This window comes from Protobothrops mucrosquamatus, unplaced genomic scaffold (assembly GCF_001527695.2).
Source record: "Protobothrops mucrosquamatus isolate PMUCROS unplaced genomic scaffold, P.Mucros_1.0 scaffold1306, whole genome shotgun sequence".
Lineage (NCBI taxonomy): Eukaryota > Metazoa > Chordata > Lepidosauria > Squamata > Viperidae > Protobothrops > Protobothrops mucrosquamatus.
Genome location: NW_015387507.1, coordinates 78,356 through 106,281, shown reverse-complemented (window position 1 = coordinate 106,281; position 27,926 = coordinate 78,356). Strand labels below are relative to the sequence as shown.

The 27,926-nt window shown below is 49.3% G+C and overlaps 3 protein-coding genes across 3 annotated transcripts in view; 2 read left to right on the top strand and 1 right to left on the bottom strand.

Annotated features, from left to right (window-relative positions):
- The window catches only part of TGM1 (transglutaminase 1), a 29,229-nt gene extending 24,621 nt beyond the window's left edge, over positions 1–4,608 (top strand). The window contains exons 10-14 of the mRNA XM_015821330.1: positions 49–202; positions 1,202–1,483; positions 1,852–2,012; positions 3,100–3,236; positions 4,188–4,608. Coding sequence (XP_015676816.1) covers positions 49–202; positions 1,202–1,483; positions 1,852–2,012; positions 3,100–3,236; positions 4,188–4,608 — 1,155 coding nt within the window. The remainder of the gene's footprint in view (positions 1–48; positions 203–1,201; positions 1,484–1,851; positions 2,013–3,099; positions 3,237–4,187) is intronic.
- A 7,706-nt stretch (positions 4,609–12,314) lies between these two features.
- On the top strand, positions 12,315–21,652 carry TINF2 (TERF1 interacting nuclear factor 2). Its single transcript, XM_029285120.1, has 10 exons — positions 12,315–12,650; positions 13,076–13,180; positions 13,320–13,421; positions 14,636–14,746; positions 15,907–16,006; positions 16,084–16,225; positions 16,906–16,943; positions 18,798–18,850; positions 19,867–19,940; positions 21,334–21,652. The coding sequence occupies exons 1-10, from the start codon at positions 12,315–12,317 to the stop codon at positions 21,353–21,355; spliced, it is 1,083 nt and encodes a 360-aa protein (XP_029140953.1). The 3' UTR covers positions 21,356–21,652.
- Positions 21,653–22,527: 875 nt separating this feature from the next.
- The window catches only part of GMPR2 (guanosine monophosphate reductase 2), a 14,149-nt gene continuing 8,750 nt past the window's right edge, over positions 22,528–27,926 (bottom strand). Inside the window, exons 5-9 of the mRNA XM_029285119.1 lie at positions 27,151–27,232; positions 26,901–27,007; positions 25,795–25,837; positions 23,809–23,968; positions 22,528–22,723 (exon numbers count right to left, since the gene is read on the bottom strand). Of these exons, the coding sequence (XP_029140952.1) occupies positions 22,528–22,723; positions 23,809–23,968; positions 25,795–25,837; positions 26,901–27,007; positions 27,151–27,232 (588 nt within the window). The remainder of the gene's footprint in view (positions 22,724–23,808; positions 23,969–25,794; positions 25,838–26,900; positions 27,008–27,150; positions 27,233–27,926) is intronic.

Genomic DNA, 27,926 nt, shown 5'->3' with positions numbered 1-27,926 from the left:
GGGAGAAAATTGGCAAGAGGACGGATGAGTGACAATTTGTCTCCTCAGGTGAACAGCGACAAGGTGTATTGGCAACGCCAGGGAGACGGCACCTTCAAGATCGTCTACGTAGAAGAAAAAGCCATCGGGCATCTCATCAGCACCAAAGCCGTGGGATCCCATCAGCGCCAAGACATCACGAACATTTATAAGCATCCCGAAGGTACGACAACGCTGAGCGGGGAAGGATTGGGACAGCGGCGACATAAATACAGTTATTCCTTAACTTGCAACCATTCGTTCAGTGACCGCTTGATGTTATCAACGGTACTGGGAAAAAAAGTACGTTATCGCTGTTTTTCACACTTTCGACCATGGTCATGTGATCAAAATTCAGATGCTGGCAACTGACTCGTATTTATGACGGTCGCAGTGTCCCGGGGGCGGGTGGTCATGCGATCCCCTTTTGCGAGCTTCTGACAAGCAAAGTCGACGGGGGAAGCCGGATTTCGCTTAACGACCGTGTCACTAATTTAACAACTGCGGTGATTCACTCACTCGTAAAATAAAATTAGCAAATGTCTCGCTTGGCAACATAAATCTGGGGTTCAATTGTGGTCGTAAGTCGAGGACTACCTGTAAAGCAAGGAAATCTGGAGTTCTATTTTGGGGGTGGACTTTTTGAAAAGAAAGGAGCAAATCCTATTTTCTGGTTTTATTTTGATACAAGAAGGAAGATTTGTTTCTGTTCTGTATGCATTTCCATCAGGAGCTTGGGATTTCAGATAACTTCAGAGATGATCATGTTGCTTATGTTGCTAAGTGAAACATTTGTTAAGTGAGTTTTGCCCCATTTTATGACAGATGTTAAGTGAACCGTTGCCTCTGTTAAGTTAGTAACAAGGTTGTTAAGTGAATCTGACTTCCCCATTGATTTGCTTGTCAGAAGCTCGCAAAAGGGGATCACGTGACTCCAGGACATTGCAACCGTCGTAAATATGAACCAGTTGAATTTTGAACATGTGACTGGGGGGGATGCTGCAACAGTCGTAAGTGTGAAAAACAGTCCTGGGTCACTTTTTTCAGTGCCATTGTCACTTCGAACGGTCACTAAATGAACTGTTGTAAGTCGAGGACTGCCTGTATTTCATCAAGGTCTTCTTCGTATCTCTCTTTGATCCGAGGGACCCCTTTTTGAATTCTCCATTCTTTCTCTCTGCAGGAACGGAAGCGGAGCGCAAAGCAGTGGAAACCGCTGCCAAGCACGGCACCAAGGCCCACATCTACACCAACAAGGAGTGGGGAGAAGACATCTCGGTGACGGTCGACACTCAAGAGGCCTACACCGGACAGGACATCTCCTTGAGGGTCATCCTGAAGAACCGGAGTTCGATGCCTCGCAACGTCTCTCTCAACCTCTTTGTGGCAGTCATGTATTATACAGGAGTCACCGGCAGCAATTTTAAACAAGAGCAGCGGCAGGTCCAGATTCCTGCAGGAGGAGGTAACCATCTGCGGCTGCCTGAGGCACGGCATCTTGTGCCAAAACTGGGAGGGACCCGAGGGTATTGGAATTCCTTTGTTGGAATGTATTTCTATGCAGCAACTTGAGTAGTATTCAGCCAGCAGATGGCAGTGTTTACAAATTTGGATTTGTGGTATATATGTTCTTTGTTAAAATAGTTGAGCAGTAAAGCACATGGTGATGGTGCTTTTTGTTTGAGCTATGTTGCTATATATATATAAACAAGGAGAAAGGTGCTGCGATGCGGAACAGGTTATGCGAAATAAGAAAAAGGAAAACTTGGTATTTGTGTATCCTGAGGGTCTCCCCCTACATGACCCCAAATTTGTCCGCCTTCCTTCTCGCAGCTCAACCAGTTCCGATGGTCATCTCCTATCCCGAGTACAAGGCCCATCTGGTGGACCAAGGAGCCATGAAGCTCAGCATTTCTGGGAAAGTAGCCGAAACCGGACAGGTCATTGCGAAGGAGCACACTTTCCGTCTTCGCACCCCGGACCTCACCCTGACGGTACGACACGGACTCTTGGCTGCTTTCACCAGCTATGTCCGACAAACTAGGATTCTCAGGAAATGTTGGTTAGAGAAATGTATTTTTGCAGCTGTCCCCAAATTTGGAGCTACCAAGCATCTGGATTTTGATCACATGACCATGGGAGATGCTGCAAGGGTCATAACTGAAAAATGGTCATAAGTCACATTTTTCAGTGCCGTTGGTGAATGGTCACTAAATGAATTGTTGTAAGTCAAAGACTGCCTGTAGGCAATGCAGTGGTCCTCAACAGTGGTGGAATTCAAACATCTGAACAACCGGTTCTCTGATTGGATGCAGGCCTGGGCCTCCGAGGCCTAGAACGGACTTCTGGAAGTGGTATCCACGTACTTCCGGTGGGCCGTTCTAGGTCTGGGAGGCCTCCTCCAGGCTTCCGAGGCCTAGAACGGACTTCCGGAAGTGGCATCCACACACTTCCGGCGGATCGTTCTAGCCTGGGAGGCTTCCTCCAGGACTCCGAGGCCTAGAACGGACTTCCGGAAGCAGCGTGCATTCAGCCGGTTCTCTAAACTCAGCAAAATTTAGCTACCGGTTCTACCAAACCGGTGCAAACCGGCTAAACCCCACCACTGGTGCTCAACCTACAACCACAATAGGGGCCAGAATTTCTGTTGCTAAACAAGACAGAGTTTTAGCGAGTCACAGCGAATTTTGCGACCTTTTGCAACGAATCAGTGCAGTTGCTGAGTCATGCAGTTCTTAAAGGAATCTGGCTTCCCCCGTTGACTTTGCTCGTCGGAAACCGGCTGGGAAGGTCACTTGACACTGGGACGCTGCAACTGGCATAAGTACATGCCAGTTGTCAAGCGTCTGAATTTTGATCCCGTGACCATGGGGATTCTGCCATGGTTGAAAGTGCGGGGACCGCTCATAAGGCGTACACCCCTTTTTTCAGCGCGGTTGTGACTTTTAACGTTCCCTGAATTGCCATAAGACTAAAATACTACCTGTATTTTCTTTTTACGTTCCCCTGAGGATCCATTCGCAACCACTTAGTGCCGTTAATCCTTCCTCGTCTCTCATCCTCTTCCTCTCTCCTCCGCAGCTGCTGGGTCCGGCCATTGTTGGACAAGAAACCCAAGTCCAGATCGTCTTCAAGAACCCTCTTCCTGTGACCTTGACCCACGCCACCTTCCACATGGAAGGTTCCGGACTTTCGACTCCCAACACGATGACCGTCGGGTGAGTAGACCTGTAGAAAGCTGCTTATTGTGGTGTTTTCGCTCTTCCTATTATCTGGTATTCTCAGAAGACACAGAATGGAAGAACAGAGCTGGAAGGGATCTTGGAGGTCTTCTAGTCCAACCCCCTGCTCAGGAAGGAAACCCTGTACCATTTCAGACAAGTGATACTCCAGTCACTTGTCTAATCTCTTCTTAGAGAGTTTTGGAGCACCCACAATTTCCAGTGGCAAGTCGTTCCACTGGTTACTTGTTCTCACTGTCAGGAAACTTCTCCTTAGTTCTAGGTTGCTTCTCTCCTTCTTTGTGGCAGCCCCTTAAATAGACACCTCTGAGGAAGATGTTTCTTCACCTTTCAGCCCAAATTCGGGACCACCAAAATAATATTTTATTGCCCCGTCCATCTGACACGTGGTGTTTTTGAAAACGACAGATCTTAGCAATCAAAAATTTTAAGAAAGAAGTAGGAATTATTTTGTCTTCCAAAGGGTCTTGTTACCTGGCCAAGTGATCAGGCATACTATCAAAGTGTGAAAAAATATTTGGAAGATGCAATTTTCAGGGGAAGGATGGTCTAAGACAGGGGTCTTTAAACTTGGCCTTTTTATGACTTGTGGACTTCAACTCCCAGAATTCCTCAGCCAGCGTGCCTGGCTGGGGAATTCTGGGAGTTGAAGTCCACAAGCAGGGGTCTTCAAACTTGGCCTTTTTATGACTTGTGGACTTCAACTCCCAGAATTCCTCAGCCAGCAAGGAATTCTGGAAGTTGAAGTCCGCACATCTTAAAGTTGCCAGGATTGAGAAACACTGATTTAAGTCACTTTTTTTCCGGGCCGTAGTAACTTCAAACAGTCACTAAGTAAATGGTTGTTAGTCAAGGACTCGCTGTGCATCCTTTTTCCTGAGTGGGGTTGGCAAACATGACCCACAATCTCTTCTTTTCACGTTGCAGGGATATCGGTCCGCATCAAACAGTGCGACTCTGCCAGAACTTCACCCCGCTCCGTGCCGGACGTCGCCAGTTGGCTGCCAGCCTGGACAGCCCACAGCTCTCCCAGGTCCACGGCGTGCTGACTATCGACGTGGCCCAGAGCCCTCCGCCGGGCCCATCAGCCTCTCCGGCACCTGCCCGGGGTTCTCCTGCCCGGGGCAGAGGCTCGCATGCCCACGTCCGAGGCTCCCCGGCAGCTGCTCGATCCTCCCCTGGAAGGCAGCCTGCCAACCACAACACCCCAGCCAATGCCAACACCAACACAAATGCCAACACAAATGCACGGGCTACCCCCAGCCGCCAGCCCAATCCCGGACGAGCCCCCAATGCTCACGGGGCAGCTGCCACCTCCAGGCCAGGGGCCACGGGGCGACCCGTGTGAGCCAGCTCTTAGCCGCGGGCGCCGAGTGCGACGTGACAGCACAGCCGAACCAGCTGGCAAAGAGAGGGGGGTCCCTGCCCGAGCCACAGAACCACAGTGGGGTGCGCCAAGCCCCACGAGGCCGGCGAAATGTTTCTCCCGGTGGTGACCTTCAGGAAACCTCTCCACTTCTTCACCCACCGATTTCTCTTTCCTTCGCTTTCGTTCTTCTCCCCCATTTTTCCTGCCTATTATTGTCTTCTGTGAATAATCACCCAACCGAATTGCAATTTGTAGGGTGCAATTGAGGCAACTTCCCTCTTCCACATCATTCGTCTGAGATGGGGGGGGTCGAGGACTCGGCTGCCCCTCCAGCTCTGGGACCCCCTTCACTCTCCCCCTCCCCACTGCCCCAGGGGCACGACCCACCCACCCCGTGCAAGCAATGTTTATAACTCGACACTTATTTTTCACCGCGATTCTTGTTTCCTTCTTAAACGCGCCACCAATCTTCACGTCTGCACGCTTGCTTCCCACGAATGGAGAAGTTCTGGAGAGCTTCCAATGGAGAAGGGATAAATTTGCTTTTCAAATTATTATTCCTCCTAAGATGAGCGGGGGTCTTCTCACTTGAGCCAAAGGAATTGTCTACGCATTTTCCCTCCATGTTCCCCCCCCCTCTCTTTATTTGGACAGATTCAGGGGTGGGGGGGAGGTTGGGGTTTTATTAGCTTTCTTTTTTTACCAGGATTTGTCCTGGAAGTGTATTTAAGGGGGAAGTAAGTCGAAATCAGATTGCTGAGGAAGATTAATGCAACGTAAGTTTGGCTAGCCATGCTTCTGCCATTCACGCACTTAAAATATATGCAAATTAAAAATGTCCAGAGAGCTGATCATGTAACCCTAAAGCGGAGTGGAGACGGTTTTTAATTACTAGCCAGAGCCTTAATCCTTAATTATGTTTCTGTCGTACTGCATTTAACCTACATGGAAAACGAATGAAGCAAAAAAAAAAAAAGAAAGAAAAAAAGCTGTATCTTTTGTGTGTTCGTACTAATATAGGTATTTATTTGAAAATAAATGGTTTTTAACTCTTTGCGTGCTTTTTAAATAACGGCGTGCTTTTATGTTTTTAATTCATTCTGAATTGTCGCTAAGCTGTGAAATTCGTGGGTCGCCTGTCGACCAAAATCTTGAAATTGTCAGCCGCAAAGGCTGGCAAGATTATTTTAGCCCAGCGTGCTAAAACAGGATCCAAGCTGTAAAAGTAGATTAATATCTTTTGACAGGCCGTCCTCGATTTACAGCAATTCATTTAGGGACCGTTCAAAGTTACAACGGCGCTGAAAAAAAGGAACTTGTGACCGTTTTTCACACTTAATGACTGTTGGAGCCTCCTCAGCGACGAGATCAAAATTCAGATGCACGGCAACTGACTTATATTTATGACGGTCGCCGTGTCCCGGGGGGGTCATGTGATCCACTTTTGCGGACTTCCGACAAGTGAAGTTGATGGGGGAAGCCAGATTCATTTAACAACTATGTTAGCAGTGATTCACTTCACAACTGTGGCAAGAAAAGTCGTAAAGTGGGGCGAGATTCACCTAACAGCCGTCTCGCTTAGCAACAAAATATTGGGGCTCCATTGTGGTCGTAAAATGAGGACCGCCTGTGTTTATGCATAAGCAGGGAGAGGCACCTTAGGGATAGAAACCTAGAAAATCACTTTATATGCAGTTGAAACATATTGAGTTTAGAATGAATTCTTTCATCATTAGTCAGCATCCTTTGATGTGTCTCTGATGAAGCACACATGTGCTCCATAACATTACATGTGCCGTGTAACACTTCATAGCATCCCACGACATCCTTAGTATGATCTAGTTCAGGGGTAGGCAACCTTGGCTCTTTTATGACTGGTGGACTTCAACTCCCAGAATTCCTGAGCCAGCCACGCTGAGGGGAAAGGGAGAGGTTTCCAAGCTGAGCCGTGCTGGCTCAGGAATTCTGGGAGTTGAAGTCCACGAGTCATAAAAGAGCCAAGTTTGAAGACACCTGCCAAAGAGGCTTGTAGCCACCATACATCTGAAAGGGTCTAGCTCAGGGGTAGGCAACCTTGGCTCTTTTATGACTTGTGGACTTCAACTCCCAGAATTCCTGAGCCAGCCATGCTGAGGGGAAAGGGAGAGGTTTCCAAGCTGAGCCATGCTGGCTCAGGAATTCTGGGAGTTGAAGTCCACGAGTCATAAAACAGCCAAGGTTGCCTACCCCTGAGCTAGTTAATGCTCACCCTCATATTCAGAAAGCGTGGCTTTCACACTGTAATGAGATATAAAGGAGTTTGCAGGTTACTAACGCAGGGGTCTCCTACCTGCGGTCCGTGGCCCACTATCGGTCCGTAGCCTGCTGGTCACCAGTCTGCGGAACAGGCTGACCAGTGTGTGCACATGTGTGTGCACACTCGCCCCCACTCATGCTAGCGCGACTGCGGCTATGCAAACGGGGCAAAAACAGGACGGTACTAGTGTCCATGCAGCAAAAACGGGGTGGTGCGAGTGGGTGTGCTACCCAGGTGCTACCACTGCCCTGTTTGTGTCGCGCGGGCTCGCCTTCCCGCTTCCGTATGCCAGCGTTCGCAGAAAATGCTTCCCCCTCCGGTCCGCCAACTGAGAAAGGTTGGAGACCTCTGTCCTAGAGTTCAAATCTATGCCCAGGTAGTCCTCAACTCATAACAATTCATTCAGCGACCGTTCAAAGTTAATGATGGCATGGTTACTTCAACTTCCAGAATTTTTCCGGCAGGGGTTTTCAGCCCAGCCTGCTTAAGAGGGCAGTGTGACGTTTAAAATCAACTGTCGTGTTTTTTAATGGGGCTTTGGCAAGTGTCAGAAACAAGTCCTTGACTTACAGTCATTTGTTTAGTGACTGTTCAGAGTTACGACGGTGCCGAAAAAAGTGACTTGTGACCGTTTTTCACATGTACGATCATTGCGGCCTCCCCGTGGTCATGTGATCAAATTTCATACACTTGGCAAACCTGACTCATATTTGTGACGGTTGAGGAGTCCTGGGGTTGCGTGATTCTCTTTTGGCAACCTTCTGACACGCCAAGTCAAGGAGTAAGCCAGACTCGCTTAACGACCGTTGTTACTAGCTTAACAACTGCAGCGATTCCCTTACCAACTGGAGCAAGAACGGGGCAAAATTCACCAAACGGTATTGCTGAGCAAGGGAAATTTTGGGTTAGATGGACGTCGTAAGTTGAGGACTCCCTGTAACTTTGGCAAGTTTTTAGCCAGTTTTTAATCAGACTCTATATTCTGTGGGGAGCTTGCTTTGCTTTGTGACTTCAAAGAATTAGAACACATTAATAAAAGAAAGTCCCAGTTTCTGGAAACACGCGTCAAAGAGGCTCCATCCGAACTTTTCACTTGTCATTCCGGCCACTTTTCATTCTTTGCCGCACTATAAAATTCAGAATGGCGAGTCAGAATCCCGGCTGCATTTTATCGGAATGGCCCTGGAGTTGCTGGGCTACCGAACCACAACTTTTGTGCAACTCTTTGTTAAAGCTGTTCCGTCTTTCGCAAGACGTTGCCTGTAAATGTCTAACTTCTACTTCCCTATTTTTATGATCACTGAACTAATAGCCATTTCTGAGAAATCTTGCCCAAGAAAACTGCAGGGACTTATCCGGGCCGTCTTCAAGAACTGGAGACACAATTTAATGGAAATATATATATACCAAACTCATATAATCATACAACCATTTGTCTGAAATGCTTGAGCAGGGGGCTGGACTAGAAGACCTCCAAGGTCCCTTCCAGCTCCTATTCTATTCTATTTTATTTTATTCTATTCTACTCTTTATTATTCTATTCTATTTTCTATTCTATTCTATTCTATTCTATTCTATTCTACTCTACTCTACTCTACTCTACTCTACTCTACTCTACTCTACTCTACTCTATTTATTATTCTATTCTATTTTCTATTCCATTCCATATATTCTATTCTATTCTATTCTATTCTATTCTATTCTATTCTATTCTATTCTATTCTTTATTATTTTATTCTATTTTCTATTCCATTCCATATATTCTATTCTATTCTATTCTATTCTATTCTATTCTATTCTATTCTATTCTACTCTTTATTATTCTACTCTATTTTCTATTCCATTCCATATATTGTTCTATTCTATTCTATTCTATTCTATTCTATTCTATTCTATTCTATTCTATTCTATTCTATTCTATTCTATTCTTTATTATTCTATATTCTATTCTATTCTATTCTATTCTATTCTATTCTATTCTATTCCATTCCATTCCATTCCATTCCATCCCATCCCATCCCATCCCATTCAACTGCAGTGATTCACTTAACAACTGTGGCAAGAAAGATCGTAAAATGGGGCAAAACTCACTTAACAAATGTCTCGCTTAGCAACATACATTTTAGGCTCATTTGTGTTCATAAATTGAGGACAACTTGTATATGTAATAATTATTAGATGTCTTATAGGAGAGCAATCTTGCGTGTTGAATTGAATTTTTGTTCGAGGCCCTGGCAAATGAAATTTTCTCTTGCTCACAGCCTCAGCTGGGATGTTTTGTTTTTCTACGTACAATCCAAAGGCCCAGAAACAGCTGCCCCATCTGAAAATAAAATAAAATTGTCCAGTGTAGGTGAAAGGGGGTGAATAAGACAAAAAAAAAAGAATTTTTTCCCACGGTACAAAGTGTCCTTCGGATCTCCAGAATCGGGAGAAAATTGCCAACTTGGCGGACTTTAAAAAGGGTTCGACTTAATTTATTGCTTCAGTTCGACTTAATTTATTGCTTCAGTTTTTATAGCTGCCCAGCTCACATTTCCTGACCCTGGGCAGCTTACAATGAACACGAAACACAGTCCCAAAAATGTATAAAACCACCCTAACAAGAAATACGGTGCTCAAAGCAATCGAGCGCCATAGATTTGAGGTGATGTGTTCTAGATTTCTCCTGCACGCAAAGGTCACCAGCCCTGGGAAGAGGAGAGACCAGGTGGAAGGAATCTCCAAGCAGAATCTGATTGAATCCTGGTTTTTGCTGGCCAGGTTTTTTCCCCCCGAGAATTGGGTTGCCATTGCCTCCTTCTTAGGGCTGGGAGAAGGTGACTGGCCCTGGGTCACCCACCTGGCGGATCCTACTCAGATCCTTTCAAAAGGTTTCATTTGGAACGCGGCTCAGGTTTCCAAAGACAAACAAACTCATTTGGGATTCCAGGAACGGAGTTTTATTGAAATAAAGCTTTGGCAAAAGCTGGTGGTCTTAAACTCACGTAGGAGATTAAGCCACACACACAGTTTTTAAAAGCACATATTTACATCCTCTCACGAAGCTGGTCCCCACCCCACCACCCCTATCGAATTCAACAGCCCACCTGCTAATCCGAATCGCCTAAACAGAATATATTTCAGTTCATTCCCTCCCAGGAAAAAACCCTTATATTTCATATGCCTGTTTAACCATGACATGTTGCTGACATGAGCCTTCTCTTTGTTTTTATATTTCCTCCTGCTTGCGGTTACTTCTAGCTTCCCACAGAACCGACAGATTTCAAAGTAATGATTCTGCCTGTGTCAAAGCCCATACTTCTTTTTTTTAAAAAAATTTTTTTATTGAAAGCAAAAAATTAAAAACATTGAACATGGTAACACAGATTTGACATATATCTCATTTCACTATTACCATAAATTACTAATGAGAAAAACCTATACAATAACATCACTTTAATCACAATCTTGAATTATCTCAGTACAATAACTTCCCTGCTTTTCCCCCCGCCATCTGTAAAATTTGTTCCAAATTTGGTAAAAAACCGTTTTATCCTGATTTTTAAGTCTTCTAGTTAACCTATCTAATTCTGCGCAATGCATAATTTTATGAATTACGCTTTCCTTACTAGGTATCACCATAGTTTTCCAATTTTGAGCGAATATAATTCTTGCCGCTGTAACCACTTGAGTAAATAAAAACATATCCTCTTTGCTAACATTATTTTCAAGAATTCCTAATAACAGTGTCTCAGGTTTATATTGAATATTTTGTATACCCATTTCTGTTACCCACTCCCAAACCATACACCAAAAACTCTGTGCTTCCTTACATAACCACCAAACATGAAAATAAGTGCCCCTTTCCTTTTTACATTTCCAACATAATGGCAAAGCCCCTACTACTAAAAGCCATTTGGCCATTGTTCATTAAAATAGATGGATTTGTATGTTCATATCGCCCACGTTACAAAGAATAGCAGTTAAACAATTTTCTGATATTATTTGATCTCTTACAGTTTCCTCCTAATTGCCTATGTGAAAATGAAAAGGCTTTGACGCACCAATTCTCAACCTTGGCAACTTTAAAGCTAGGTGGTCTTCAACTCCCAGAATGCCCCAGCCAGCTGTGCTGGCTGGGGCATTCTGGGAGTTGAAGTCCACCTAACTTAAAGTAGCCAAGGTTGAAAAATAAGCACTCTGGCCTTGTGGTAGAGTCCCCCTTCTTGCACAAAGCCAATTTAGGGCAACAAACCAGCTTTGCAGGCCAGTATGCCTGGGAGGGGGAGATTAGCTTTGGAAAATCCCAGGGATTTTGGCGCCGAGCCTGCCTCGCAGGATTGTCGTTATGGGGAGAACTGCAGGGAGAGCCTGCCATGCAAAGGCGCCTTGGGTTTTGGAATGGAAGGCAGACAGAAACCAAATAAAATGAAAAAAAAGGAGCCACGTTGGGGATGAACTCAGTCCCTAAATCCCATGAGCCTCAGACACGCGGGACTACAACTCCCATCAGCGCCTAGGAGACCAACAAGGTGGAAGCCCTGCTGGTGCTATCCCTCAAACAACCACCAGGGGCCGCTGACGCTCAAGCGGAGGACGGGAGAGTCCGTTCCCCCTAAACCGGAAGTGACGATGCCGGTAGGGAGGGACGCGAGGCGGGTCTCCATGGCAACAGAGCGGAAGTTTAGCTGCGGGAGGAGCGGAGGTCCGGGATGAGTCCCGAAGGGGAGGCCTATTCGAAAGTAGCTCGCCCTTCCGTGTGCGGAGAAGCGGGCCGGAGGAGGGAGGGGAGCGGCAGGGCCTAAGCCCGTTTTGGGCGTAAAGCTGTCAAAAGGGGTCTGTTGGACGGTGAAGGCCGGGCGCCATTTTGGGGGGGCGGAGCTGCCGCCGGTGCAGCTGGAGCGCAAAGAAGGCGGGATCAGGAGAGGCGGGTGCTTTAGGGGCGGGGCCTCCGCTGAGTGGTCGGACAACAAAGAAGGCGGGATCGGGGGCGTGCCCCGGTGTAGGGAAGGGGCGCTCTAAGGGGCGTGGCCTCGGCTGGGGAGGGGCCACAGCGCGAAGACGAAGGGGCGGGGCCTCCGCGGAGTGGAGCGCAAAAAAAGGCGTGGCCTGGGGCTGTGCGGCCTTTACAGGAAGAGAGAGGATTGCGGCGGGCGATGTAGGGGCGGGGCCTCCGCTGGGGGCGGGGGTAAATTGAGCGCTGAAGGCCAGGCTGGCGCGCAAAGAAGGCGGGACAGTGGCCTAGGGGGCGGGACTTCAGAAGGCGGGGCCTGCGCTGAGAGGCTTGACGTCGGCAACGTAGACTCGCGCGCGAAGAAGGCGGGGATTGGGCGGGACTGAAGGGGGCGGGGGACGCGCGCGAGGAAGGCGTGGTTTCGGTGGGCCAGGGCCGGAGCGCCAATAGGGAATGGGTCCGGCGGTAGAGGGGGCGTGCCTCCGGGGTGGGCGTGGCCCGAGCCGGCAGAAGCAGCTCCCGGCCGCCTCGGCTCTTAGTCGGACGTCCGCCTCGCTGCGAGGCGGTCGTTCTATGGGCGAGGAGCGGGCGGCCGAGGAAGCAGCAGCCGCCGCCGCCACCGCCGTCTCCCTGCGGGTGGTGGCCGCGGCCGCCTGGCACGTAATCCGCGGCCGCCGCTTCTGGGACTTCCCGCGCGTCCTGACCTTCCTGGAGAGCGTGGCGGAGGCGGCGCCCGAGCTGGTGCCCTTCCAGCACCTGGCCAAGCTGCGCCTGGGTCTGCAGGCCAAGGTGGGTGAGCTTCCCGATCTGGACCGAGCAGAGCTCCTCGGGGAAGGGGATGATGGGCACTGGAGGGAGGGATGGGTCCGTGACCCACTTGTTCCCCGTTTGGGGGGGGTCACTTAACCAGGTTTGGGAAGCAACGAATGGGGTCTTTCTCCATCTGGGCCATTTTGAAGCCTGCTGGACTTCAACTCCCAGAATTCCCCAGCCAGCTGTGCTGGCTGGGGAATTCTGGGAGTTGAAGTCCAGCAGGCTTCAAACTGGCCCAGATTGAGGAAACGCATTGCACTTCCTTCGTTTTGAATTTCGTGGGGAGAGCCAGTTGGAGACTTTTATTAATTTTATGAATGGAAAAAAAAAATACCCTCGGGTGGCTTTTAGGCAGAATCGTCCTCCACGGGCCCCCTCTTGCTTTCTCGTTTTTTGCCCAGATTGTCATGAACCTGCTGCAGGAAGATCAGCCCCAGGGGAAAATCTACGATGCTGTGGACAGCTACTTTCCAGAGAATGAGACTCCGCCCAGCCACGCCAAAGCAGTCAGTCTCCCCTTGTCTTTGTAGCAAGGATCCTACCTAGCCTTTGTGGACAGCTCCATTCCCCTTGGCCTTGAGGAGATTCCGTCTGTCTGCCTCGCTCGCTCGCTCGCTCTGATTTTATTTTATTTTTCATCCGTAGACGGCTCAGGACCTGAAGATGGTACGAACAGCCCAAGAAAACTTCAGAATCCTGGTACTGAGGTTGCTGGGTGACTGCATCGAGAGGGAAATCTATGTGCAGGTAAGGCTGGGAGGACAAGGGTATCTACAGAAGGCTGAACCCCTTTGTCTATCTGTCTATCTTATCTATCTTATCTAATCTATCCATCCATCCACCTATCTTATCTAATCTATCCATCCAACCATCCATCTATCTATTCACCCATCCATTTATCCATACATCCATCCCATCCATCCGTCTATTCATCCATCTATCCCACCCACCTATCATCCATCCATCATCTATCTATCTATCTATCTATCTATCTATCTATCTATCTATCTATCTATCATCTGTCTTCTATTTGTATCTAATCTATATCACTTCTCTATTTCTCTATCTATACCATCTCTGTCTTCCTCTGTCTGTCTTTCCCTCTATCTCTTGCTTTCTTCTCTTTCTCTTCCTCTCTCTCTCTGTCTCTATGTCTCCCTACCTGTCTATCTCTTTTCTCTCTCCCATCCTCTCCCCCCTCTCTCTGTCCTCCTCCTCCTCCATCTCTCACTCTGTCTAATTTTTACTGAGATTATCAACATAGAAGTGAAACGGAAAAAAGAAAAAAAGGTGTTATCTTCCCGCTCTTTTCAGCCCAGTACCACCCAGCTAAGAAACTCGCAGCCTCAGCTTTTTACTTTTGCCCAGTTAGTCTAGAACTGGGGTAGGCAGCCTTGGCTCTTTTATGATTGGTGGACTTCAAGTCCCAGAATTCCTGAGCCAGCCATGCTGAGGGGAAATGGAGAGGTTTCCAAGCTGAGCCAGGCTGGCTCAGGAATTCTGGGAGTTGAAGTCCACGAGTCATAAAAGAGCCAAGGTTGCCTACCCCTGCCCTAGGATGAGAGGTGAATCTATAGGGCTGGATAAAGCACAATACCCCTAGATTAGGGGTAGGCAACCTTGGCTCTTTTATGACTGGTGGACTTCAACTCCCAGAATTCCTGAGCCAGTCACGCTGAGGGGAAAGGGAGAGGTTGCCATGCTGAGCCAGGCTGGCTCTGGAATTCTGGGAGTTGAAGTCCACGAGTCATAAAAGGGTCCTAGTTCCCTCACGCTGGCTGAGGAATTCTGGGAGTTGAAGTCCACCAGTCATAAAAGAGCCAAGGTTGCCTACCCCTGGTCTAGGGTCTCCTGCTTGAGCAGGGGTCGGACTAGATGACCTCCAAGGTCCCTTCCAACTCTGGTATTCTGTATTCAGTAAAGACTGTCCTGTTGTTTGTTTATTTTTTTGTGGCTTTTAGGAATACCTGGAAACGGATTACGGGGAAGCCTTCGTGAAAGTGGTGGAGGAACTCTTCTGCGATTACCTCTGCCAGCTGGAACACGTTCTCCCAGAGCCCCAAATCCAGCAGGTACGAAAAGGGTGTGTGTGAAAAGAGCCGGAAAGATAGCTGATGGGGGGGAGAGGGAAAAGAAACGGCCCTTTGGGCAGTGGCATTGCTGCTTTGTGGTAGAGCACGTGGGGTTTGCAGCCCTCCCCTCCTTCCCCCAAGCCACCAGCCTCAGCTGGATGAATTACAGGCCATCCTCAACTCACAGCCACCATGGAGCCCCACGTTTACGTTGCTAAGTGGAAACATCGGTTTGGTCAGTTTTGCCCCATTTTACAACCTTTCTTCCCTCCATTGTTAAGTGAATCGCTGCCAGTTGTTGAGTTAGGAGCATGGTGGTCACCAGGAGACTGGGAATTCCAGTGCCTCCTTAGCCATGAAAGCTAGCTGGGTGACTTTGGGCCAATCAGCAGGAGACAGTGAGTTCTAGTCCCGCCTTAGGCATGAAAGGTGGCTGGGTGACTTTGGGCCAATCACCAGGAGACGGGGAGTTCTAGTCCCACCTGAGGCACGAAAGGCGGCTGGCTGACTTTGGGCCAATCACCAGGAAACGGTGAGTTCTAGTCCCGCCTTAGCCATGAAAGCCAGCTGGGTGTCTTTGGGCCAATCACCAGGAGACGGTGAGTTCTAGTCCCGCCTTAGGCACAAAAGCCAGCTGGGTGACTTTGAACCAATCATCAGGAGACAGTGAGTTCTAGTCCCGCTTTAGGCATGAAAGCCGACTGGATGACTTTTGGCCAGTCACCAGGAGACGGTGAGTTCTAGTCCCACCTTAGGCACAAAAGCCAGCTGGGTGACGTTAGGCCAGTCCTTGCCTCTCAGCCCAACCCACCCCACAGGGTGGCTGTCCTGCAGAAAACAGGAGGAGAAAAGCCTGCTAAAATACGTTCACCGCCTTGAGTTATTGGTTAAAATAGTAACGGCGAGATACAAGCCAAAATAAAAACCGGCCCCGCAGATCGCACACAACTCTGGGCTTCCCCACACAAGGCTGCACAAACGTCTTTTCTCAAGGCCAGAGGGGGTGGCTGCTGTAGCTTCTGGATGGGGTGAGGCAGAATATTCCACCTGTTGGAGTGCTTTAACCGACGGGATCCGCAGCATCCTTTCCTTGGCAGGCTGGGTGGGCTTGGATGGGGAAACGGGGGGAAAAAATCCTCCCCTCTCCCTTTTCTTCCCAGCTGTTGGAGGCTGCCAGCCTCCAGACCCCCCACCAGCTTCCCCAACCCAGTGCCACCATCCTAAACCAGTACTTCGCCGCTGTGGGATACCAGCCTGCAGGTAAGTCTTTACGGGAGCCGCAGGGTGGGGTGTGGGGGGTCTTCTGTGGCCCCTTAACCTGCTCCCTTCTCCCCTAGGCTGTGCTGAGCCTCCCTCCACCCCTCCCCATCCGTCAAGCGCCCCACGCCAGAGCGAGGATGAGGACCCCCCCTCGTCGCCTTTGTCCCCACAGCCGGGCAGGAGCCGAAGAGAGGATTCCCCTTCCTGCGTCTCAGAAGGGTAAGCATCAGCCTGCACAGGTGGTCCTCTGCTTACGACCAAACTCTGTTGCTAAGCGAGACAAGTGTTCTCCCCCTTTTGCGACCTTTTTTGCCCCAGTTCTTAAGGGAACCCCCTCAGTTGTTGAGAGAATTTGATTTTTCCCCATTGATTTTGTCTTGTTGGGAGGTTGCAAAAAGGGGATCACACACACACACACACCAGGACGCTGCAGCCGTCACAAATACGAGTCATTTTGCCAGATTTTGATCTCGTAACCAGGAGGATGCTGTGAAAAAGGATCACAAGTCCCGTATTGTAACTTCAAAAAGTCATCAGAGGAACGGTTGTAAGTTCAGGACGACCTGTAACACGGTTGTTAAGTAGGATCCAGCTTCCCCCACTGAGGTCGCTCATCAGAAGGTCGCAAAAAGGGGATCGTGTGACACACACACACACCCCAGGACGCCGCAACTGTCATAAATACGAGTCGGTTGCCGGGTGTCCGACGTTTGATCATGTGACCGTGCGGGGATGCCGCAACAGTTGTGTGAAAAAGGAGTCCCTTTTTTCAGTGCCGTTGTAACTTTGAACGGTCACTGAAGCAACGGTCGTAAGCCGAGGACTTCCCTTGATTATATTTCTCTTTCCCAATCTTGCCGCTTTTAAATAACTCACCGTATCCCCTTTGTTATCTTCAGGGAATTGCACAGACCGTCCTCAATCAACTCGGAAACGGGTAGGTTTCAAGAGCTCTCTCTTTAACAACCCTGCAGAGTTAACACAAATGTACAAATCCAGTCCCACCTGAGGCGGTTGTTAAGTGAGTCACTGCAGTTCATTGAGTCGCTGTTGTTAAATGAATCGGACTTTTCCCCCCCTGACTTTTTGCTTGTCAGGTGGTTGCAAAAGAGGACCCCGGGACGCTGCCACTGTCATAAATACCAGTTAGTTGGCTCTTTGAGCCTTCTCCTGTGGCTCCCAGCCTCCTCCGCCATCTGCAGAGACAGAGGCATTTGTGATTCCCTTCCCTCTCTCTGTGTGTGTGTGTGTAAAAAAGAGAGTGGCCTCACGCTGTTCTCAGACAAGCTGACAAGCTTATTGGGCGGGGCTCCTGCCTATACTGCGTCTCAGCAAGAAGCAGGAAGCAGCAGCTCTCTCTGTGTGTGTGTGTGTGTGTGTGTGTGTGTGTGTGTGTGTGTGTGTGTGTGTGTAAAAAAGAGAGTGGCCTCACGCTGTTCTCAAACAAGCTGACAAGCTTATTGGGTGGGGGTCCTGCCTTTGCTGCGTCTCAGCAAGAAGCAGGAAGCAGCAGCTCTCTCTGTGTGTGTGTGTGTGTGTGTAAAAAAGAGAGTGGCCTCACACTGTTCTCAGACAAGCTGACAAGCTTATTGGGTGGGGCTCCTGCCTTTGCTGTGTCTCAGCAAGAAGCAGGAAGCAGCAGCACTCTCTCTCTCTCTCTCTCTCACACACACACACACACACACAAATTGAGTGGGGGAATAGGACTGGCAGACCAAGGGCAGGAGAGAGCCAGCCCAATAAGAATGTGTGTCAGCTTGTCGGAGAACAGCGTGAAGCCAGCTTGCCAGGTGAGCAGAAGATCAGAGAGAGGGAGAGAGAGAGAGAACTCATGCACAGCAGCTTCTATTTCTTTTTAATTAAACTCTTCAATTAAGCTCCCTCCCTCTCATGCGCACGTGCGCACGGATGCACCCAAGATTTGCAGCTCCCAGTCTTTTCTCTGGGAAACGGGTCCAAGTGGCTCTTTGAGTGTTTGAGGTTGCTGACCCCCGGCCTCGAAGAAGTAAAACCACCTCCGGTTTTCCCACTTGGAAGCTTGCTTATTAAACAATGGATTCCCTCGCCCCCCACCCCACTGGGTGTTCACCACATCCTGTAGTAATACTTCTTGTTACGGGGACTGTCCACCTCTCCATCGAGCGCCCTGCGTTAATGACCTTGGCGTTCCTGCCGGCTCTCAAAAGACGCCCCTGCTGGCTGGGGAATTCTGGGAGTTGAAGTCCGCGCATTTTCAAGTTGCTACAGTTGAAAAACACTTGATTTCTGGTGGCCAGCTGTTCCACTGGTTAATTGTCCTCACTGTCAGGAAGTTTCTCCTTAATTCCAGGTTGCTTCTCTCCTTGGTGAGTTTCCACCCGTTGCTTCTTGTCCTGCCTTCAGGTGCTTTGGAGAATAGCTTGACTCCCTCTTCTTTGGGGCAGCCCCTGAGATACTGGAACACTGCTATCATGTCACCCCTCATTCTTCTCTTCATTAGACCGGGGGTAGGCAATCTTCGCCCCTTCATGACTTGTGGACTTCAACTCCCAGAATTCTTGAGTCAGCGTGAGGGAACTATGGCTCTTTTATGACTTGTGGACTTCAACTCCCAGAATTCCTGAGCCAACATGGCTCAGCTTGGAAACCTCTCCCTTTCCCTTCAGCGTGGCTGGCTCAGGAATTCTGGGAGTTGAAGTCCACGAGTCATAAAAGAGCCAAGATGGCCTACCCCTGATTTAGACTCTAACCCTGGGTAAAGACTTGGAAATAAATCTCTTTTTGTTGTTGTTTTTTCTTTCTGTGGATGCAGCTGATGATCTGGTGCCAGATTCAGAAAGCGAAAGAAGCACCTCCCCTTTCCAGGTGAGCAAGAAGCTGAGCGATGGTTGGGTAGCGGGCGGGATTAAGACCAAGAGGATGAACAGAGGGGCAAAACAGTCTTGGGTTACCTGCTGAAGGCCTGGACTGCTTGGCGTTAAAGCCACGGTCACCCCTTAGAATGTGAGGTCCTTGGTGTTCTCTGAGCTTGGTTGTTTCCTTGCAGACGTTTCATGACCCAACTAGGTAACATCATCAGTGCTAGAAGGGAGGAGGGGTTTGTGGAATAGAGGAGGAGGAGGAGGATTGTGGGGTCCTTGGTGCTCTCTGAGCTTGGCTGCTTAAAGAGTCAGCATATTGCCCCACCCCAAACAATCTGGGTCCTCATTTTACCGACCTCGGAAGGCTGGGTCAGGACTGAACTGCTGGCAGTCGGCAGAGTTAGCCTGCAATACTGAATTCTAACCATTGGGAAGGGAAGGGGAGGAAGGAAGGAAGGAAATGGAATGGGAAGGAAGGAAGGAAGTGGAATGGGAAGGAAGGAGATGGATTGAGAAGGAGGAAGGAAAGGAAACGAGAAGGAGATGGAATGAGAAAGAGGAAGGAAGGAAAGAAGGAAACGAGAAAGAAGGAAAAACAGGCAGGAAGGGAACGAAGGAAGGAGAAAGAAAAAGGAGATGGAATGAAAAGGAGGAAGGAAGGAAGGAGAGAAGGAAATGAGAAGGAAGGAAGGAAATGAAAACAGGAAGGAAGGAAGGAAGGAAGGAAAGGAGCAAAAGCACACACACTTATACACCGCTTCATAATGCTTCACAGCCCCCTCTAAGCGGTTTACAGAGTCAGTCTCTTCTCCCCACCCCCCCAAACCTGAGTCCTCAGGATGGGAAGGCTGAGTCCACCCCAAGCCAGTCAGGATCGAACTGCTGGCAGGGGGGCAGAGCCTGCAACCCTGTACTTTAACCACTGCGCCACACTGCCCCACCCCGGGGTGAGATGGCGTCTCCTTGAGGCCGGATACTCAAGTGTTCCTCCCTTTTCCCTCCACCCCCCCACCCCACCAGGGCGAATACCAGGCCACCCGTCACCGCACCCTCATCCCCACTTTTCAGGAGCACCTCAGGGACAGCAGCAGCCCGTGAGTGACACCCGCGCACCTTTCAAAATTGCTTAACTTGAGACAACGCGCAATCTCGACGTTTCTGGCCAGGCGGTTCCTCAGCTTCCGCCACGTTTGCCCTGATGTGAGGGATGGGAATCGACAGTCCCTCCTCCGCTTCCGACCGCCGCTGAGCCCGTCTTTTCCATTGCGAAGCGAGACCGTTCCTCCGTGAGCTCGGCCCCGTTTTGCGACCGTCCTCGCTGCGCAGGGGCGCTAAGGGCATCACAACGGTCATTAAAACCAGCCGCCCGGTTGTTAAGCGAATCTGGCTTTCCCGTCGACCGTCGCTTGTCTGAAGGTCGCAAAAAGGGGGATCGCGGGAACGCCGGGACGCTGCGACCGTCATAAATATGAGTCAGTTGCACAAGCGTCTGAATTTGGATCTCGTGACCGCAGGGATGCTGCAACGGTCGTTAAGCGTGAAAAATTTAACTGGCAGCATCCCTGCGGTCGCGCGATCCAAATTTAGACGCTTGTGCAACTGACTCATTTATGACGATCGCAGCACAGCTATAACTGTTATGATTCCTCGCCAGCCAGTGGACCCGGCAGCTGAGTCTGAGGAATCAGAGGAGGATGAGGAGGGGCCGAAAGTGACATCAGAGGAAGGCTCTGAGGAGCTCCAAGACTTACAGTCGGACGAGTAGCCTGGCCCTTCTACTGCACTCAGGCTGAGACACAGCTGTGCTGGGAGCCTGAGTTGGACAGTGATGAAGAACAGCTGGGACAAATCACAGATGCATGAAGGCACAGGCAGGAGAAGCGAGTAGGACAGAGGAATGCAATGGGGTGGCTCCAAAGACAAAGAAGAAGGCGTTAGGAAGCCATGCCTTGGCTGAATATTAAAAGGGAAGGTGTGGGAGGTGCTGGTTGCCAAAGGCAAACGTTTGTGTTGGAGATCGAGTTTCTGTGAACTGTGTTTGTTTGCCTTGGACATTGACTCAGGTCTGTGAATAATAAAAGGGGATTGGTTTTTTTTCCTGCAGTTCCAGCCTGCTTGTTGGAAGAGGAGTTTCTCCTTGTGAGTTTAACAAGGACTCACGTAGGCTGGGACAGAACAATCACTTTGAACACTCACTAAACGGACTGCCGTTAAGTCGAGGACTACCTCTATTTAAGTTGAAGGCCACCACAGCTGCAGTGTCCCACAATGGAGAACACTGGCTTGAGGGGGGCGGGGGCAAAGATTTACCTGCCGTTGTTTCCGGGCGCTCCTGAAACTGAGAAGGGAACGATTGCTCGCCAGTTCAGCACCCGTTAACAACGAAGGGTGCCTGGGAAGACTAGTTTGGGGACAAGGATAGGCCCTGGCGGTGGCTCGTCCTGCCTCATTTTAACATTTCAGCTTTTTTAAAAAATTTCCTTCAAGGTTGAATAGTTCTCCGTTGTGATTGAACGTCTCCGGCTGTCCCCTCCGACAGAGACTTCCGAAGCCCAGCATTCGCCGGCGATTTTAGAACTTTATTCAGAAAACACGATAAAAACTTGGACTTGGTTTCATCCGGAGGATGGAAGAGGAGTTGATGGCGGAGCTCATTTTGTCTACGGCCGAGGCGGCGCGTCGAACGGCTCACGCGTTTCGGGAGTTCGTCTCGGGAACGTGAAGGGCGGGACCCTGACCGGTCGAGGCGCCTTTGGGAACTGGAATGTTTGAAAGCCTTGGAAAAATAAAAGTGTTTGCAAATGCCTTTCTCGGCGGGGTCCTTGGGGGGGGGGAACTCTCCGAGCTGGGTTACTTTCTTGCGGATGTTTCGTGACCCAACGAGGGAACGTCATCAGTGCTACAAGGGAGGAGGAGGAGAAGGACTGTGGGGTCCTTGGTGGTCTCTGAGCCTGTTTTCTTGCAGATGTCTCATGACCCAACTAGGGAACATCATCAGTGTTAGAAGGGAGTGGGGTTTGGAGAGAGGAAGAGGAGGAGGAGGAAGAGGAGTGTAGGGTCCTTGGTGCTCTCTGAGCTTGGTTGTTTTCTTGTAGACATTTCATGACCTAACTAGGTAACATCATCTATGTTAGGAGTGAGGTTTGTGGAGAGGAGGAGGAGAATTGAGGGGTCCTTGGTGGTCTCTGAGCTTGGCTTGTTTTCTTGCAGACGTTTCATGATCCAACTAGGGAACATCATCAGTGCTTGGGGTTTGCAGAGAGGAGGAGGAGGGAAAGACAGGGCGAGGAAGAGGAGAAGAGTGGGATCCTTGGCGCTCTCTGAGCTTGGTGGTTTTCTTGCAGACGTTTCATGACCCAACTAGGGAACATCATCAGTGCTAGAAGGGAGTGTGGGAGGAGGAGGGAAAGACAGGAAGAGGACTGGGGGGTCCTTGGTGCTCTCTGAGCTTGGTGGCTTCCTTGCAGACGTTTCATGACCCAACTAGGGAACGTCATCAGTGCTACTGGCAGGGAGTGTCTTCCACGGAATGGAAGAGTGAGAAATGGAGGCTTGTCGCCCTCGGAACAAGAGGAAGAAGTAGCGCTGGCTTCTCCACCATGGAGGAATCGGCGTGTTTCTAAAGGAAACTTTGATTTCCCCATCAGCCCCGGGGGGGGGGAAGGGAGCAGGGGCCCCCCCTCAAGGCTGATCCTGCCCCCCAAAGATGGGGTTCACTTGCTGGGTGACGCGGATGAAGGTGGTCCGGCGGCTGAGCTCCTTCAGCTTGGCGGCGCCCACGTAGGTGCAGGTGGAGCGGATCCCGCCCAGGATGTCCCTCAAGGTGTGCTCCACGTCCCCCTTGAAGGGCACCTCCACCACTTTGCCTTCGGAGGCCCTGCGGGAGGAAGAGGGAGGAGCGGGCGTTGCAAGGAAGGTCCTCCCCTGGCGGACCTCCCAGGTCCCTTCCAGCCCTGTGACTCTATGATCGGCTAGCTCTTTTAGGGCAGGGGTCTGCGTGGCTGGCTGGGGAATTCTGGGAGTTGAAGTCCACAACTCTTTTAAGAGGCTGAGATTAGAGACTCCTGGTCTAGGCTACCAATGGGATCCAGGGTGAAAGTTCTTCCCTTTCTCCTTCCCATTTATATTTTTCTATTAACTCATATATACATATACATATACATACATATACATATATAAACATACATATATACGCATATATATATGCACATACATATATATACATACACATACATACACATATACATATTTGGGCCGACAGGGTGCACCAAACTCAAGATAACATATATACATATATATACATACATACATATGTTTTCAAAATTTGGATTGCTAACAAAGAATTAAGGGAGAACTGGAATAGCCATTTCGAACTTTTAGGTTGCACTGTGTGGAATGATTTTTTTATGAATTTTAGGTTTTTTTAGGGGTTTTTTTGTAAACCTTAAAGAAAAGGAAAAGGGGCATTGCAGGAAAGTCCTCCACTGGCAGACCTCCAAGGTCCCTTCCAGCCCGATGACTCTATGATGCTGGTTAGGGAATGCTGGGAGTTGAAGTCCGCAAGTCTTAAAGTGGCTGAGTTTGCAGACCCCTGGTCTAGTCTCAGCCCCTGATCTGTGTCAAGATTCAAATTAAGCAGAGGGGAACTGCCTGGAAAACACATCTCTTCGTCACTTGGGAATGGATCCTACTGTCTTGCTCCTCCTGGAATAGATTGGGAGAAGCAGGGATCCTTCCCAGGTGGAAATCCACCATGGTGGTGGAAGGGATGGGAATCCAATAATGGACCGTTTCCTGCTATCGCCGAGAGAGGGGCGCTACAGGAAAGTCCTCCGATGGCAGACCTCCAAGGTCCCTTCTAGCCCTATAGACTCTATGATGCTGGTTGGGGAATGCTGGGAGTTGAAGTCCGCGAGTCTTAAAAGTGTAACCATTAACGTTAACCGCTTCCGGCTTCCGTACCGATAGTCGGCTACGCCTCCGGCGTATTTCTTCATAGACACCTCGGAGCTCATGCCGTAAAAAAGCTTGTATTTCTTGCCTTCCTTTTCAATCAGGTCCCCCCCAGATTCGGTGTGTCCAGCCAACATGCCTCCCACCATCACAAAGTCTGCACCGGCGCCTGTGGGGCACAATTCAGATTATGCAGGCAGAGCAAGCGGCTCTCCCGCCCAAGAAGCATAGATAGATAGATAGATAGATAGATAGATAGATAGATGGAGGGAGGGAGGGAGGGAGGGAGGGAGGGAGGGAGGGATGGATGGATGGATGGATGGATGGATGGATGGATGGATGGATGGATGGATGGATGGATGGAAGGATGGATGGATGGATGGATGGGATAGATAGATGATAGATAGATAGATAGATAGATAGATAGATAGATAGATAGATAGATAGATAGATAGATAGATAGATAGATAGATAGATAGATATGGATGGATAGACAGACAGACAGACAGACAGACAGATATAGAAGATAGAAGCTAGATAGATATATATATGGAGAGATGATAGATAGATTAGATCAGTGGTTCTCAACCTTTTTAATGCTGCGACCCCAACCGGTCATAAGTCGAGGACTAAACCGGTCGTAAGTCGAGGACTAAACCGGTCGTAAGTCGAGGACTACCCAACCGGTCGTAAGTCGAGGACTTTCCCTGCCCGGGAGCGCCGCGCATGCGTGGTTCCGCCCCCTGCGCCGGCCGAGGCGTAGCTGGCAAACGGCAGAGACGGAGCAGGCCGACCACCAGCTGGCCCAGCCCAAGGGAGCTAAGGCACCCGCCGGAAAAGGGGGGAAAAATGGCAGACAAAAAAAATGGCGGACAAAAAAATGGCGGACAGCCTTGCTTGGCGACCCCCATGAAATGGTTGATCGACCCCAAATGGGGTCCCGACCCACAGGTTGAGAACCACTGGATTAGATAGATAGATAGATAGATATGGATGGATAGACAGATAGACAGATATAGAAGCTAGATAGATATATAGAGAGAGATGATAGATTAGATAGATAGATAGATATGGATGGATAGACAGACAGATATAGAAGACAGAAGCTAGATAGATATATAGAGAGATAGAGATAGATAGATAGATAGATAGATAGATAGATAGATAGATAGATAGATAGATAGATAGATAGATAGATAGATAGATAGATAGATAGATAGATAGAGGTGGGTGGGTGGGTGGGTGGGATGGATGGATATATAGCTTAGATAGATAGATGTAGATGATATAGATAGATGATAAATGATAGATAGATGATAGAAATAGATATACATATACACAGATACACACATATATACATACATACATACACAGGCAGTCCTCAACTTACAACAGTTCATATAGTGACCGTTCGAAGTGACAACGGTGCTGAAAAAAAGGGACTTATGACCGGTCTTATTTTCGGGGAAACACGGTAGTAACTGTCTTGCTTAGGGACAGAAATTTTGGGCTCAATTATGGTCGTAAGTCGAGGACTAACCCGTACAGGCTAGTCCTCGACTTAACAACCATCCCTTTGGTGACCAAGGTTACAACAGCACCTGGGAAAAGTGGCTTAGTAACGGTCCTCGCACTTACGACCGTCGCGGCATCCCTACATCAAATTTGAGGCGGCTGGCGACTGGCATGGATTTACGACGGTTGCAGCCTCCCAGGCTCACGTGATCCCCATTTGTGACCTTCCCAGCCAGCTTCCGACAAGCAACAGGGGATCCCGGATTCGCTTAACGACCGCCTGACTCACTTAAAAACGGCAGTGATTTTGCTTAACCGCCGTGGCAGGAAAGGTCACAAAATTGGGCGTGCTCGCTTAACTGCCCTGCTTAACGGCGGAAAGTATAGTCTCAATTGCTGTCGTAAGTCGAGGACGGCCTGTATCGCCCCAGCACTACCTCAACAAACTTAACCAGCAGAATATGGAAAATGGGATTTTACCAAAAGCTTTGGCCACATCCCCTGGACAATGGCAGCCTCCATCCTGCAGAAAAGAGAACGGAAAGTTAACCTGCCTGTATTTTATTTAAGGCCTCCATCCTAAGCAGACATCAACTCGTGCAAAGGCGTGCAAAGGAACAGGCAGAGCAAGATTCTAGTCCTCAAGGATAATATAAATATGAGTCAGACAAAGAGGAGGTTGCGTGAAGCAATGATTGTGCTGGACTTGTGAGAATTATACTGTTTGCCCAGATCAGGGGTAGGCAACCTCGGCTCTTTTATGACTGGTGGACTTCAACTCCCAGAATTCCTGAGCCAGCATGGCTCAGCTTGGAAACCTCTCCCTTTTCCCTCAGCATGGCTGACTCAGGAATTCTGGGAGTTGAAGTCCACAAGTCATAAAAGAGCCAAGGTTGCCTACCTCTGGCCCAGATGAACAAGGATTCTTAAGCCGGCTTGTACAGCAACAGAGAAGGAAACCCTGAAAATGATATCAAAAGACAAAGAAAGCCACTCGATTCCAATATAAACACGTTCTTTCCTTTATCCAACACTTTTATTCTATAAAACGTTACTAAAGTCTCTGGTAACTTGTCCCCTTCCAGGAATACAACAGATCTCCAATCCTGGCAACTTGAAGACCTGTGGACTTCAACTCCCAGAATTCCCCAGCCAGCATACTCATCGTAGTCCCGCTTACTCTCTTATAATCCCTTCCTCTCCAATCTCCCTGCTTTAAGGGATAGGAGAAGAAAAAAAACAGGCGTGGCCGGCTGGGGAATTCTGGGAGTTGAAGTCCACTTACTCTCTCATAATCCCTTCCTCTCCAATCTCCCCACTTTAAGGGATAGGAGAAAAAAAAACCAGACGTGGCCGGTTGGGGAATTCTGGGAGTTGAAGTCCACTTACTCTCTCATAATCCCTTCCTCTCCAATCTCCCCGCTTTAAGGGATAGGAGGGGGAAAAAAAAAACAGGCATGGCCGGCTGGGGAATTCTGGGAGTTGAAGTCCACAGGTCTTCAAGTTGCCAAGATTGGAGACCTCGATCGACAGATTGCTGTGGCTCGAACTCAAACACGGTTAAGTAGCAGGTTTCACTTTCTCACCGAGATGATGTGTCCCCCGAGACCGTGGGCAGCGTCCGCACACTCCATGACGGCGCTGAGTTGGGGGTAGCCCACCCCGGTCTTCTTGCGGGTGGTACAAACTGAGCCTGAAACAAGCCAGGATTAAGCCAGGAAGATCCCTAGCAAGAATCTAATGGTCCCCAGCTCTTCAGCAGGGGCAATCTAGACTGAAATTTTTAGCCCAGATAGATGTAAGCAGAAGGCCGACTCTGCCAGGCGCCACCATTACCTGGTCCGATCCCCACTTTGATGATGTCGGCGCCTGACAAAATGAGTTCCTCCACCATTTCGCCCGTCACGACGTTCCCGGCCTGCGGAGGCAAAAAAAAACCAAAAAAAAAACAGGGGCAAGAAATGGGTGAGACCCACATGAAAGCAGCTAGGTGACTTTGGGCCAATGACCTGGAGACGGTGAGTTCTAGTCTCTCCTTAGCCATGAAAGCCAACTGGGTGACTTTGGGCCAATCACCAGGAGACTGAGAGTTCTAATCCCGCCCTAGGCGTGAAAGCCGACTGGGTGGCTTTGGGCCAATTACCAGGAGGTGGTGAGTTCTAGTCCTGCCTCAGGCACAAAAGCTGGCTGGGTGACTTTGGGGCAATTACCAAGAAGCTGTGACTTCTACCCATGCCTTAGATGTGAAAGCCTAAGTGACTTTGGACCAATCACTCCCTCTGTCTCTCTCAGCCCAGCCCACCTCACAGGGTCATTTTTCTAGGAAAAAGAGAAGGAAAGCATGTTGGAGATATTGGCCACCTAATCAAGACTCACCGGAGAAGAGCCTAATGCTGGGAAAGATGGAGGGCAAGAGAAGAAGGGGACGACAGAGAATGAGGTGGCTGGATGGAGTCACTGAAGCAGTAGGCGTGAGCTTCAATGGACTCCAGAAGATGGTAGAGGACAGGAAGGCCTGGAGGAACGTTGTCCATGGGGTCGCGATGGGTCGGACACGACTTCGCAACTAACAACAACAACAATAAAGACGATAGATAGATAGATAGATAGAT